The sequence below is a fragment of the Urocitellus parryii genome, chromosome 6, assembly GCF_045843805.1.
Source record: "Urocitellus parryii isolate mUroPar1 chromosome 6, mUroPar1.hap1, whole genome shotgun sequence".
In the NCBI taxonomy this organism is placed as follows: domain Eukaryota; kingdom Metazoa; phylum Chordata; class Mammalia; order Rodentia; family Sciuridae; genus Urocitellus; species Urocitellus parryii.
The window spans coordinates 61,037,591-61,053,254 of NC_135536.1; the positions used below are offsets into that span (position 1 = coordinate 61,037,591).

At 39.7% G+C, this 15,664-nt stretch overlaps 1 protein-coding gene across 1 annotated transcript in view; it reads right to left on the reverse strand.

The window, feature by feature from the left end:
- Window positions 1–15,664, reverse strand: part of Pygl (glycogen phosphorylase L) — a 36,303-nt gene that overhangs the window by 14,594 nt on the left and 6,045 nt on the right. The window contains exons 3-7 of the mRNA XM_026391033.2: window positions 13,595–13,673; window positions 11,673–11,776; window positions 4,342–4,473; window positions 995–1,106; window positions 623–705 (exon numbers count right to left, since the gene is read on the reverse strand). Of these exons, the coding sequence (XP_026246818.1) occupies window positions 623–705; window positions 995–1,106; window positions 4,342–4,473; window positions 11,673–11,776; window positions 13,595–13,673 (510 nt within the window). The remainder of the gene's footprint in view (window positions 1–622; window positions 706–994; window positions 1,107–4,341; window positions 4,474–11,672; window positions 11,777–13,594; window positions 13,674–15,664) is intronic.

Consider the following 15,664-nt stretch of genomic DNA (forward strand, 5'->3'; position numbering starts at 1 on the left):
AAATGATTTTTCTCATCGAGAAATTCAAGTTACATATGTTTGAACCAACTAAGAATTTATAGCAGTCATCTGAGATCCAGTTCCACATTTTTTTAAAACTAAGTTATTTTTAAAATAAAATTGGAATAATCACTTGTAAGAAAAAGTTTAAAGACATGAGTAAGTGCCAAAAGAAGCACATGTTTGTTCATGAGTCTGTTCCCAGGACCATGACCACACCAAGCTGGGGGAAAGAATGTCAGGAAGAGCCCTGTCAATAAGGGAAGAGGCCAGGCAGGATATCTTCAGGATTTTTAACTTTGCATATACATTTTCTGTCTGGAAAGAGAGTAGTGCTTCACCAGTGAGTCACCATTTTTTTTTAATATTCAGGTTCTATTTTGAAATATATCCACAAAACTCCCCAATTAGAGAAGGGGTCATTAATCAAGAACAAAATACTTATTCTGTTTTTATGAATTGTACCTATTTGTTTTCCTTACTTGTATAGGAGGGGAAAGTTAGGCATTTCAGGAAGAGACATGAAGCCTATTCTGTATGTAAAGAAGAAGAAAAACCAATATTACATATGTATTTTATAGGGTTACTGAATAGGCTCTTTAGTTGCCACAGGATCACTCACATTATCATTGGGGTAGAGCACCCGGGAGATGTTCTCAGCCAAATTTCGGTCCAGCACAGCTTGAATGTAGTCTCCAACATTAACTGAGGGGAATGTCAGAAGAACAATAAATAGACAAGCCAGCCTTGATCTCACTTAATGTCATGCCATGTGTGATTCCTTAGACGCCCCCAAATCCCAAAGGATGTCAGCAACCCTTCATTCTGGGCTTCACATGAGGTCTGAGGGCCAGACTGAAGGATTGCTTTAAAAACTTCCCTCCCTACTCTCTCCATAAAACTTTTGCTTAGTCGCTGAAGACTTCATATCAGAAACTCAAGCTCAATTTGGTTCTGACTAGCAACCCAAAAGATTAACAGAAACCGTACTCACAGTCTCTGAGGTTGAAGTCATTTGGTGCTCGGGCAGACCAGAGGCGCATGGTGTTGACAGTGTTATTCATATACCCAGGCACAGGGGTGTCATAAGGCAGGGCCAGGACCACCTGGGGAAATGAATAGATGCAGCTGCTTATTGTTTCTCATATATAGGTTAACAATGGGCTGAGAGACTGCAATGGAATTCTACTCCTGGCCCTATATTAATTCAAACTGTGTAAGGTATAAACCAAGAAGAGGGGCCCAGGGCTGGATGGGGTAGTAGAGATCATGTGATTCCTCCCCCAACTGGAACATCCAGGTGGATGGTTCTTTATAGCATTTCTGTGTTGATATTCCATGTGCCCTTGCCCAGATACATAAGTAGGAGAATTCTAACTGTGGCATTAGTATTAGAAAAGGCATATCTTTCATATTCCTGATCAAGCTGCTGCTCAATAATAATAAACATGCAAGCAGAGTGTCAAAGATGAATCTGTACCTACCCAAAGGTAACAATTAGGATAAGTTTTGTGCAGGTTACTCATTGACCCGATTGCAAACATGGTGAAAATCAGTGGAACAGGCATTTCATGAAGACAGAACATTACATATGATATTTAAAATGCATTTTTAAAGTTACATATAGAAGAGTTATTTTAGTGGTTCCTACAGCAATCTGCCAAGTCAGGTGATAATTAGCTGAGTTGGGTCTAAGATGAGAGCTTTGGAAAAATCTCACTCAATCTTTGTGACAGTCATTGAAATAGAGTATAGGAAAATGAACCATTTTTCACAATGCATTTAAAATTTATGTGAGAAATGACTCATGTCATGATTCATGTCCAAACCCTGCCTTGTCAGAGTCAAGCTCTGGAAGGAGAATGACAGGATAATTGAATTGGAGAAGGATAGACATCATTTGGTGCAACCCACTCATTTTGGACACAAGGAGACTAAAGCTGAGAGAGAAACTACTTATCCAAGGTCACAATCAGTGGCAGAGTTGAAACCTAAACACACACCTTTTTACTATTGCCTGTTGAATTATGAATGAATGAAGCATTATGGCTGGTATCAATCTGATATATTCAGTCATGCTTTCATGACCACTGTGGCTTCAAAATAATATATCATCCTTATTTGAATATCATCCACTAAAAAATAAAGGTCTCAGAGGATGTTTAAAGCAAGTTGTGATCAATCAGGAAAAGTCATTCACATAGAGGGACTGAGTCTGGGTTCAGACAAGATTTATATTTCTGACTCTTGAAGTACACCACTTGAATCTCCTTTCAGACAACTTCAGAGAGAATCTGCCCCCTAAGAGGTCACACTGAAACTGTGTACTTTCTCCAGGAAGCTCCAGCATGGCTGAAGCACCAGAGTTGTGACTCTTCTAATGGACAGTTTTTGACTCCAGGCCTCATGGGCCCAGCCAGTTGCTCAGAGTGGCACTGCAGCCCAGAGCTCTCCCTGAGCATCCTGCTTCCTCCTGCTTCTCTTTCACAGCTGGCACCTTGGTCTGAAGACTTCCCATCTCATCCCGCTCCTTCCCACTTTACCCATCACAGGAATTCCTCCAATGGATCACTTTACCTCTAATTCTCTCTGGTCTCCCAGAGGACTCAAACACACAAGATTGAAATGAACAGCTCAGTTTCCTGGAAGCCACCCCATGCGTGCACAGAGCGTGTCTGGCCTCATACTCTCTGAACTCACTGGCTACCACCATGGGGCTGATCAGGTGATGGCTGTCATCCACGAAGCCTTGCATGACCTAGCTTAGCTTCCTGGTTTAACCTTTGCTCCATAACCTTGCTTTTATGGGCACAGAAACACACTCTCTCATTGAATTGTGGGATAGCTTATGAAAATATCTGAAGGTGCTTTGTAAATACAAGTTGTCTCAGCAGTGGAACCGATAGTGTAAATAGAATGCTTCCATGATAGGTGTGAACCATACATTTTGATAAAAGCCACTGGTGAAGTTTTAGGCATCAAATTCCATAACACACTTGCTAGTTTCATATTAGATACATATGTGAAATCTTTAAGTGGATTAATTACTGATTTGTTTGCATCCCTCTTCATGATATATATATATATATATATATATATATTTAATTGCAACTTAGATTTTGGCCTATTATTTAACTGAAATGAAAAAAAAAACAAAATAGGACCTTACCTTCAAATAACAGTATTAGTTTATTATCTATACCATTATACTTTTTATTATAGCTCCTAATGTGTCATCGTACATGCTTAATAAATTCATATTCCGACAGGAAATATTTTTTTAAAAAAGTCTTATTTTTCTGAATTGTAAACAGCTCTATAAGAATTAGTAAAATAAATCATAATTTTAAAAAAATAATCCATAAATCAACCAAATTTAGCATTACAATATTGATTTTGACTTCCAGTTTTCATATATAAGAGCACCATTTAGTTGGTCATTACCATTTTCTTCGAGTGTTTGAAGAATGGTCAGTGGTTGATCTTTTCAGCCTGAGACTTTTTTTTTTTTTTTTTTTTTTTTTTGTGGTGCTGGGGATTGAACCCAGGCCTCGTGCATTCGAGGCAAGCACTCTACCAAATGAGCTATATCCCCAGCCCCTGAGACCATTTCTTATTAAACAAATATTTCAAGTGATGCTCCATTGATTAGGTGGGGCTGTCCAGTACTTAATAGGGGTTATATCAGCAAATATGAAGATGGCAAAGCACAAACCACCACTGGGGGTGCCACTGTTCAGTGATAGAGCAATAGTCAAATCCAGTGACAGAAAAAGTGCTTCCCCAACAAGTAAATGCACTTGAATTGATACCAGCATTACTTTTCTAGAAGTGATCTGTCACAGAATAACACAGTACACTCTGCATAGTTTGCATTGTTTTTCTGACTTTACAATGAATAAGAACTTTGATAATCTTTTGAATAAACCCTGAAGTGTTAAAATATTTATCTTGGAGAAATTGTAAGTAAATGTATATATGGCAGTGGGGTGAGGAATGGCATTTAAATTTATTCCTCTTTGGCCTCAACAACTACTTCATATAAAACTGGAGCACTAAGCAGAATGGATATTACAGAACTGACTGATTTCTGATAAAGCTGATTGCAAAATGACTCTGCTAAATCAATTGACCTTGGAAAAGTTTCTTCTCTCTTGGTGTCACTTCCCTTGTCTCCAAAATGAATGGATAGCACTAAGAGAAATAACAGATTTATTTATAAAAATGCATTCTATCATTCAATACAAAACATACTCCTCTCAATGTCACATGCATATGACAGTGGGTACTTCTTACCACTCTACCTTACACAAAATGTTCATAGCGAGGAGGCCAGAATACCTGAGTGTCAATCCACTTGGTCCCAGTTGGGGTGGTCTCTACTTTTCCATAGAAGTGTACAGGCAGCATGAATTCAGGGCGGGCCTTCTCCCAAGGGTTTCCATGCCTGAGCCAATCATCTGCCTCTTCTACCTGCAAAACAGAGACTGCTTAGAATTTATTTTTCAAGGGATGTGGACCCAGTCCTTCAATTATTTCACAATAAAAATGTCTCCAGCTGAAAGGACTAAAGAATATTGTTTTGGAGAGATTTTGGATTTATCACTATCAATTCATTTTTGTCTTATATCACAAAACAACAATACTTGCTAGTACTACCCTAAATGTTTCATATGTATTATTGCATTTAAACCCCACACAACCCAATAGGAGGGAACTATGGATCATCCCCTTTAAAGGATGAGGAAATATAATTGCTGGAGGTCACACAAAGACTAAATGGTAGAGCTAAGACTGACTTCAGATCTGTGTGCTCTAGAGCTTCTGTCTAAATATCTGTGGAGCCAACTGTCCAGTTTGAACTAAACAGAGAAGACCTCCAGGGATGTTTACCACTGGATATATGAACCTGATGGGTCCTGCAAGATTCTCAAGTTTAGAATATACAGAATCAGGAAATGATACTTAAAGAACAAAATGTTTTATTTTTAAAATAAAGTATTTTTAAAACAGAAGCCATTATATTTCATAGAGTTTTTTTTTACCTTAATCCTTATGTAATTTTTTTTTAATGATACACGTTAAGGTTCTTTTTGAAAATGTTATATACTAAGAGGTAAAAATTTATTTTATTGACAATCACAACATTTTCCCAAGTATTTATGTTAATATATAAAAAAATATTTCTTATAAAAAATTTAAACCATAGTTTTTATTTAGGGTATCCTGGATATTGAACAAATTTTGGTTTGTAACAAACAAACATACCAAAGCAAGAACAATAATAAAATCAAACACACACACACACACACACACACACACACGCACAACACACACATGCATTTGGAGGGATACAGTTTTAAGGTAAACTGTGTAAATGAAACTTCTGAAATAGTACAAATATATTAAAAAGTGGAATTCTGTACTGGCAAGAAAGAGGTAAACATTTCTCTTGCCAATAAGATCATGCTGATAGATAACAGATATGAGTGACAGGAGCCTGAGGTGAAGGGGAATAATTCTATAAACGGGTCCTCTGTGCTGATTCTGACATGCTTTAAAAAAAACAAAAGGCGGCAATTTACCTGAAGCCCTGCCTGCCTAGCTTAAGTCAGTAGGATATGCTACATTCCTTAGCAAATAATCGGTTATCTGCAGGAGCAGTGCAGGTCTGAAATGTTGATAAGAAGAACACAAGTTACCCTTGAGTGGGGGACTACAGATCAGGTTCTAGAACTCAGGGAGATAAAGATACCCCCCTAACCATAAACTATATAAGAACAAGTTCATTTAGAACAAGTCATCACGGGTCAAAGTGACCTAGAATTGTCATGCACAGTGAGGTCTTGTAAGTCTGATATCATCTTGCTGTCAGTCAAAAATCTGGGTGGGACTCTCTGGAAACTTCTCTGGGACCTCCAATAAAACTGGAGGGCAGAAGGGCACATTGTACTTATCCCCTTTGACAGGACCCACCATCTCCCTTGAGAGTGTCCCCTTTTCCCTCTTCTATCTCTTCTAATAAGCTCATGCCTGCTTCTCTGAGTGACATGTCTAAAATCTTTTTGGCATGATTGCAAAGACCAATGAGAAAGAACTGCTCTGGCTGCCACAGCTCTGTGGCAGGCCCTTGCCCTATAACAATTCCAAATGTGGTCATCTTACCTATTTGATTCCTCACTGTCACCTCTTAGACCACTCATCTTTGTCTTAAAAGATATTACTTAGGAAATTATATTACAATGCTGGATACCCCATGATCCCTCCATGTGAAGCCTGACCAGTCACAGTGTAGAGAGAGAAATAAACATAGCTACTGTCTTTTGGGATATGAGGCAAAACATTAATGTCAAGAGCCAGGCAAGTAAATACACATTCACTTTTTTTCAAATATAGCTCATGACTTTATATCAAGAAATGATGACACCCAGAAAGGGAACTCACAGACAACATCTTCAGGTAGAAGAGCTGGGAGTTTGAAACCTGCTGGAGGCAGCTAAGGATAGAAGGGAAATAAAGCCTAGGGGAGGCTGGAGGTAGATTTGGACAAGCTGTCAAATCACATCTTGTTAGAATGCAGATTCTCGGCAGGTCTCAGAGGGGGGTCTGAAATCCAATATTTTAACAAGCTCCTGATGCTGCTGGTCCCTAGTCTTCCCAAAGAGCAGCCTGGAGAGCTACAAGGTGCTACAAAGCTAATAACTAATTCTGTGCTATAGAATCCAAAACTAAACTCCATTATCCCAGTGCTAAAGAGAACAAACAAAAAAATAAAATAAAATAAAATTTTAACAAAGTTTTCTAACTAATGGACTGGACAAGAAGCTTGTCCAGTCCATTATTTAGAAACTCTCCAATAAGCAGATGACAATATCAACAAAGTAGCGAAACATCTTGGCTTGCAAAATCCTTTATGCTGCACTTGGGTAAGGGCAGGTTTGGGGTTATAAAATACTGGTCAGTGTGAACACTGCTTCCTGTCTCGGAATAGAAAGTAGCCCATTTACCTCATTTCAGCACTCAGGGCTGCTGTGGAAAGCTCCTGAAGGGACTGTGTGAGGCAGGAGGAAGATGAAACAGCAGGTTTTCCTCTGCCAAGTCCTGCGTGTGGGAGAACTGACACCATCTCTTCTGCTGAGAAAGGCAGCAGGATCACAGGCTGTGCAGAGGCTGGCTCTGCACGACCCCTGCTGGGCCCACTCCCCTGCAGCTCCTGTGAAGTCCCAGTTTTATTTACTCTTTGAGGAAACACTTTTTTCCCCCCTAATGCAGGGGTTGAATCCACTGGTGCTCTGCTGCTAAGCCACATCCTCAGCCCCTTTTATTTTTATTTTGAGACAGGGTCTTTCTTAGTTGTCCAAGAAAATAAAATAAAACTGCAGGGCAGAAGGGCATACTTATCCTCTTTGACAGGACCAACCCTCTCCCTTAAGAAGAAAAGATGGATATGATCAGTGCACTATGAACACCTTTGTAGAAATAGCACAGTGAGACCCATTAATCTGTATAATTAGTATGTGTTAATAATTGTAGTAAGAACTTGAACTTGTGATCCTCCTGCCTCAGTTTCCTGAGTCACTGGGATTACAGGTGTGTGCCATCACACTCAGCAAGGACACACTGTTATGTGACCAAGGACTAGTCAGTTGATCAAGTCTTAATGCCACTAAATTTTGGCTTACTTTTTCCCCTCCCAGTTTATGGCTGGTTTTAATTTTTCGGAGCTAACAAGTTTGTAGGAAGCCCCATTTGCTTGCTGATCTTTATTCTGAGTCTCTTGATGATTTGGTGAAGGATTAGTGAGTAATAACCTCACCTTTACAAGGCTTGTTTTTAAGGTAGATTGAAAAACTGGTAATTTATAAGCACAAGTTCATCTCAGCAGATCGAGGGAAAAGACAAAACTGCTCCCTGTTCTCTCTACTAAATCCATAGAAGCCATGGGATGAGGATAAATCTTCACCTTACCTTGCTTTTTTCCAGTGGATTAACAAAGCCCTCTGTGAATTTAGATTTCCAGATAGCCAGTAATCCTGAATGTACAAGTACTGAGTCAAAATGGGGGTGAGGTGGGAGGAAAGTGTCATTCACAGCCAAGTGGGCTGATCTGTTCCCTTCAGGGGCTCTGCACGGCTGACCCAAAGCAAATGTGCTCTCTGGAGTGGGAAAGCCATGCTGGGTGGAGGCAGCAGCTCGTTGTGGGTCTCCCTAGAGGAGTTACTCAGTGGAATCTGTATCCCAGCAAGCAGTGAAGCAGAGGTCAGCTCAGGGGGCTCTGTCTGTTACCGGATTTTAAGAAATGATTTCCCCCTCAACTCTGTGATACAGAATACATGGAGAAATTGTGGACAAACCAGGAGAGTTAATAAACCTAGCATTGTGATAATATGTTGTGGTGGTATTCACTTAGCTAAGCTATGGAAGCAACCTATCAGCAGATGAATGGATGAAGAAAATGAGTTACATATTCACAGTGGAGTATTATTCAACCATAAACAAGAGTGGGGTATTATTATTTGCAGGAAAAGTGGATGGAACTGGAGATCATCATGTTAAGTGAAATAAGCCAGACACAGAAAGTCAAGGGTTGTATGTGTTCTCTCATATATGAAAATATAAAAGAAAAAGAAAAAGAAGAGGAATTGCTAGGGATTGGGAAGGGGGTTGGAGGAAGGGGGAAAGACGAGACAGGAAAAGGTAGAAGAAGGAAAGATGGATGTGATCAGTGCACTATGAACACCTTTGTAGAAATAACACAGTGAGACCCATTAATCTGTACAATCAGTATGTGTTAATAATTGTAGTAAGATATAGAAATAAGAATATTGAGAATGTTTCTGGGGAACTCCAAGAATTCCACAATGATAACTGGAAGCTTGCTGGGTAATGTGAACCGTGTGTAACTGACTGGAACTGGCTTGGCACGGGTTCTAAGAAGAGAGGGGTTCACAGACACTGTGACTCAATCCTGAGACACACACAGTGAGCACCCTTCCACTGGGAACTGTGGTGTGACGCTAACTTTTATGTGAGGTTTTTGTAGTCATCTTCTCCCACCCCACCTCCCAGTGGCCAGTTATTTTTTACTGAAGACTATTTCTAGTAAGGTTCCAGTGATCCCCATTAGAATTCTTGGTAAAGTCCAGAATTTTATCAATGCAACTCTTTTCCTCAGGAGGGTTCCCAATGAACAGTTTTGTTCCCCCAGCAAATCTTCTTTGAAGAGACTTAAAAATTAAAAATCTATCAACCTTCACAGACCTTCCAGCTCAGCCTACTGTGTATCTGCCACAGCAGGGTGCCTGCAAGTGGGTGTGACCATGCTCTTGAAGGGGCACCAGCTTCCGGGGCAGATTTTTTTTGTTTTTAATGGAAATGTGTGTGTGTGTGTTAATGGAGTGATATATTTTATATTTTCACTTAAAATATTATGTACGCATTGAATTTCAAGTCAGAATTAAAGATATGGTGATGGCTAGTGAGGCTAGGTTTGGAATATTTGGATTAGCAAAAGCTATTTGGTCTCTCTCTCCACTTTCTCTAAGGATACTGGAAAATGCATCTCCTTGTTCTGTAGAAAAGGGGATGGTTTCCCAAAGTAAAGACCATTTAAAAGGAAGGGTGATTGATAATGACAGATGTTTCATAAAATTTGGCAGGAAAATATACCTGAAGGAGGTGAGGGAGAATTTTGAAATCTATTTGCTGAGTAATGATGTGACATCATTCCACCATCTTTCCTATCTCCTGCCCCATAGCATCTTGGTTTTGCTGAGGCTAGCTTTGAACTCATGATTCCCCTGCCTCAGTCTCCCGAGCTGCTGGCATTTCAGGTGTATGCCACTATGCCCCAAAAGGGCTATATTAATATTTTGTGGAATACCACAATTTATTAAATCATCCTCCTTTTCTTAGACAGAATTAACATTTTATTGAGTGCTTGTTTGTGTGTCAGACATTCTATATATTTTTATACTAATTCTATGAAGTTGTATCTCCATTTTGCAGATAAGAAAACTGAGGCTTAGAGAAGTTAGGTAACATAAAGGAGGCAGCATGATTTATAAAGGTAATGAGTCAGAATTGGGTCTCGAATTAGAAATTGGGGCCCAACCTTTTCTTCTATACCATGTTGGCTCCCAGATTTTAAGATTTTTTTTAGGGGTGACTGAAGATATACAACCCTGGTCCTTAGCAAAACTTGGAATTCTGTTTACAATATGTCTTTTATAATATGTTCTAATTATTCTCCTTCTGAGTATTTTTTTTCATTCTGTCTTCAGGCTGAATCTTTTAGTTCCTTTCTTCCTCAACCCAGAAAGTGTCCAGATACTAGAGAAGGGGACTGAGGACAGTGGTGACACTTCCTTTCTTCTGGCTTTTGTTAACTCCAGCCTTGGTCCCCCTATCCAATCCCTCAGCACTCTGCCATTGGACTCAGTCTTGCAAGTATGGAAGGATGCTCAGAGCTGGATTGGATTTTGGAAATCCAATCCAGACATTTTTGTCAATGGTGTGCAGGTATGAGATGAAGATAAGAAGAGAAAGTCAAAATCACATTTAGTATCAGGGAAAATTATCCACAGTAGAGCTGATTGTAGATGCAAAGAGCTAACAAAGAGAAAAGAAACAAATACCTAAAAACCTGGTTTGGTTATACAGAAGTAAAACTAGAATCATCTGGATGGACTTGTGCACATTTATATGTAACATTATACAAACTAAATATGTGCTAGATTTATTTGATGCAACAGTTAATAAGGTTGTCTGATTTCATCTTATAAAAAATCAAGACATTTAGCTTTTTATCTTATAAAAAAGGTGTGTTAAGGAGGGCAAACCTCTGAAGATAGACAATAATACTGAATGTGGACCAGGAAATCTGGGAATACATATGCATATTTTCCAGCTGATGATCTGGGGTAACTTCACTTCTTTAGAGACTAAGTTTTCTCTCCTACAAGATGGAAATATATTTCTTACCATGAAGGGTTACTGGGAGGCTGGGGATGTAGCTCAGTGGTAGACCATTTGCCTAGCAAGCAGAAGGCCTTGAGTTCAATCCTCAGTACCATAAGCAAATAAACATGCAAAAACTAGAGGAGATTTGTATTCAAGCAAGCTGCAGAGTGGAATGTCAGAAGCTGTAGGTGGTCCACATTCAGGCAGTCAGTGATAAATATTTTCAGAACTCCCTTCTGAGAACCCACTCTCAATGTCAATGTAGCAAACACCAAGGCTCCAACCTGGCCTCAAGAATGATAAAAATAACTCCAATTTGAGGATCTGCCACTATGGGTAGGCACTCATTAAGTGATTCTTTCAGGTTGTTTTTCTTAATCATCACAATAACTATGAGATGGATGAACTATTATTATTCTCAATTTATAGATGATAATTGAGAATCAAAGAGGTTAAGGGCTGTGAGGGAGTCAGCGAGTATGAGCAGGCCCTGTGCTAGGTGCTGTGGATCTGATGGTGAGTGACACCCACAGCTCTCTACATTCAGGGAACTTATATATTAAAGGGGAAGAATGACTGTATTCACTGCTGTCAAAAATGCCAGAGAAATTAGTAAAGCTTTTGTTAAAGCCCACAAAGTATAAAATACCCAGAGCACAAGAAGTCATGAAGTACTTCAATAATAAAATTTAAAATAATGGTTCCCATACCTGCCACCCATCTCGGATCTTCTGGTTGAAGATTCCATATTCATATCGGATGCCATATCCATAGGCCGCAAGTCCCAAGGTTGCCAGGGAGTCCAAGAAGCAGGCTAAGTTAGAGAGTGGCACAAAGGACAGAGGAAGCTTAGTGTAAATTTCAAGGCTTTCTCCCCAAAACAGAGAGCCTCAGAACAGTTTTCTATGAGAAACCATTTTTATATTTTAAACCACAGAGACTGCTGTACAATGGGTATTGATTTTTTAAAATAACATTTTTTTCTTCTAATTATAAAAATAACACCATAGAAAAGTTAGAAAATATAAAAATTTATATAAAGAGGAAAATAAATATCTCCTATTACCTTACCATCTAGAAATAACCACTGTGTATATGCTGGCATTTTGTTTAAGAACAGATAAGGAAGCTACCTACTTGAGATATACAGATTATTGTTACCTACACTGTCCTTTCTAAGGGAAGCTGTTTCTATTGTCCCCCTGCTTAAAAAGATAGCTCCAGGGGAGTATAACCTATACATGACCCATGTCCTGACTACTAACTAGACCTTTGTGGAGGACTCTTTCTTACTGAATTTCACTGTTGTTTGGATGCATATGACGATGTGCTCCAAGAAGTCTGGACTAGGAAATGAACCTTGATTAACTGGCCTAGTAATTTTATTTTCTTCATCAGTGACTGGCATTGGCTTGGGCGTACGTTGACACTCAATCCACTGAGTGGTACTAACAAGGTGCAGGGAACTACTATGAAAGATTTTCCTTGCTGCCACCATCTTTTGCTTCATGGTGGGGGTTGGGTGGGGATTTAGAGGGTAGTGTAAAAGAACCACAGAGACCTAGAGTCCTGACATAATCATGATGTTAAATAAACCCTTCTTCAAATAGCTCAACCTCTGCAGTTCCTGTTCTGTGATAACACACGTCCTTGTTGGTTGGATAATTCTTTTTGCTAGGTTTTCTATTAACTAATGACACAGCATCTGGACCAGAATAGCCAATCATCAGGCGGAATAGGGATTTATCTTGTGGTTGGGTGCAAACTCAGGGGTTTCACTAATCAGATTGTCCCTCTCAGGAATTTGAACTGATGCAGAGAATGAGGAAATGTACAATAGGAATTAAAAACTGAAAAGAGCATTGAAAGCTGTAAAACAAACAGAAAGATGTAAATCAAACAGGTTCATGGGTCAACTCTAAAACAGAGATCCATGAATGCCAATGACGGAGGCCTTCAAGTTATTTTAACATGTCCAGCCCCTGTGCCCAAGTGGCCTGGCTCTACTCCATTTCTGCTCTCTCTGGGTTGTGGCTATATGGCTTTTTCTGAGTCCTGACCAGTTCCTCCTTAGAGCCTGAACCACAATGGGGTCCCAACCTTTCCAGTCAGGTAAGAGATGAGATCACCTAATGAGAATTACTCAGCCTCATTTGCTGCTTCACTCTTTGACCTTACCAGTCAGCTGAAAAAGTGAAGTCATTTAAGTTCTCATTGTTAAATGCACTTTCCATTGGCACTGCTGGTCTTCCTACAGCCCAGGAAGCCTAGTAATGCCCTTACAACTTTAGGTCACACCACACAAATATGTGAGTTGAGCTGCTGTGAACATAGCAGTGAAATAAAAGAGACAGTTTGGAAACACTTAAGTGCACAGGGAGGATCTGGTTAACTGTGGGGTTTTAAGCAACGCCTCACAGGTTTTGAGCAATGTCTGTTTTGTTCACCCTTTCTCTGCTGCTTGTCTGGATTCAATTCAGCCACAGTGAAAACTCAAGAACAAATTCATTTACGATAGAGCATACTTTGCACTTCTAGGAAGCCTGTCTGCTGCTTTTAAGTGTGGTTGTGCGTGGCATCTGAGGAAGTATCAATCAGCCAGACAAGATGATACATTCCTAGTGTTACTTACCAGCAAGCCTCCCAAGACCACCATTGCCAAGTCCAGCATCTTCTTCAATCTCTTCTAACTCCTCCATATCCAATCCAAGCTGACAATGAAAGGAAAATAATACTGGATGTGGATACAAATATAGGCCACTTGGGTCAGGTACCCAGGTGTACTTGTGTACTTGAACCAGTTTCATTTCCCTCACAGCTCATTCTGGCATCAGATGCCCACTGCAGACACTGGCAACTGCAAATGCCAATGGTACGATATGGTACAGCAACAACATGGAGAAGAACATGGACTCTAAATGACAGTCACAGACTCCGCTACTTCCTTACTGGTGACCCTGGGTAAGTTACTAAATCTTTTTATGCATTGCACTCTCTTATTTTAATAAGGTGGATGATAAAAAAATATGCCACATTTAGAGTTGTTGAGAATTAAGATATTATGCAAAACATATTCCTGGACAGATATTCCTCAATAAATGTTAACTATTATTATCATTATATGTGTGTGTGTGTGTGTGTGTGTGTGTGTGTGTGTGTGTGTGTGTGGTAGGGTTAAAACCTCAGAAATAGTCCAGTACCAAGCTGACATTTGCTGGACTGTGGGAATTTGAACATAAGCAAAAGGTATAAGGTAAGACTTTTCAGTATGGACTGAAGTTCATCTTCTCATGACCACAGCATATTTACTCAGTAGGGTCAAAAACTGTTAACCCAAATCAGTGAGTCACTGCAATGAGATGACTGAAGGCCTGACAGCCCTCAGGAAAGCCTCAGTCCTGCAGTCCAGGTGGATGGAGATAAAATCTTCTACTTCTTTCTGGAGTAGATAAGAAGCTACTGGAAGTCAAGCAGCTTCTGGAAGTCAAGGAGCATCTGTGAACTTGGAATGAAGGTAACTGGTTGTCCATGGGCTTCCTGCCCTTAAGTGGGAGGGGTCACACAGGCAGAGCCTATTAGCACCACTATGGGCTCCTGTCAGAGTTCTGCAGCCTTTAGGTCACTGTGGGTTGCCAATTTTACAGTGAGGAAATTGATAGCCAGATAAGTTGCAAGACCCATTCTCTGCTGACTAGATGATAATCTAACCCAAACTTGGCTAAAGGATGGCCTGTTGTGAAATGAGAATGTTCTTTTCTGAGTGTCATTCAATCACGAAATTGGATATTTTTTAAGATGGAAAACTAATTTACTTATTGAGAATACAGGCCTGAGATGTAACTCTGCTTGAAGACAATGCTCCAGTTTTCATGATCTCTACTCTTATATCACAAAGAGCTTTCTCATGTAAAACTTGACCATTATATCTTATAAGAGTTAAGCATGATTTTGCTTCATTTCACTATTTTGAATTTACTCCCTAGTAACCAGAGCCTACTGGGATCTTTGTGCAATCCAACTGTAAGTGCTAGCACTCAGGATTTTAAAATTCTAAAAATAAAAGTAGGATCTAAACCTTGAGCAAGAAGCTGAGGAGCACTTCATTTCACTTGGTTTTATTTTTTTATTTTTTGGTACCAGAGATTGAACCCAGGAGTGCTTAATCAATGAGTTACATCCTCAGCCTTTTTAAATTTTATTTAGAGACATGGTCTCCCTGAGTTGCTTAGGGCCTTTGCTGAGTTCCTGAGGTTGGCTTTGAATTTGTGATCCTCCTGTCTCAGCCTCCCAAGCCACTGGAATTATAGACATGTGCCACGGCGCCTGGCCCCAACTGTCAAATTGTGATCAGTTCTTAAAAAGTGGACTCAAGACCAAAGTAAAACTTGCAGTTCACACAGCAGAGACTTTCAAAGGCTTGTTCAGATGCTAATTTCTAAAATGCAATTTTTTGTTTTAAGCAAAGCTATATTATTTTCAGCTAATATTAGGGGAAGTAAGGAAAAGGGAAGTGGAGGAGAATTGCAATGGTTCCTTCACAGGAAATGCTCTAAACCCACACAAAGCCCTCAGTGATAAACAGCTGGTTGCATAGTGTGACAATCCCACCTCAAGGGAAAGGAAGAGTTCAAACAGTCTCTCATTTAGAATTGACTTTGTGAATATAAATTCTTCATTTCCACCACATTGAAAAGGTCAACAA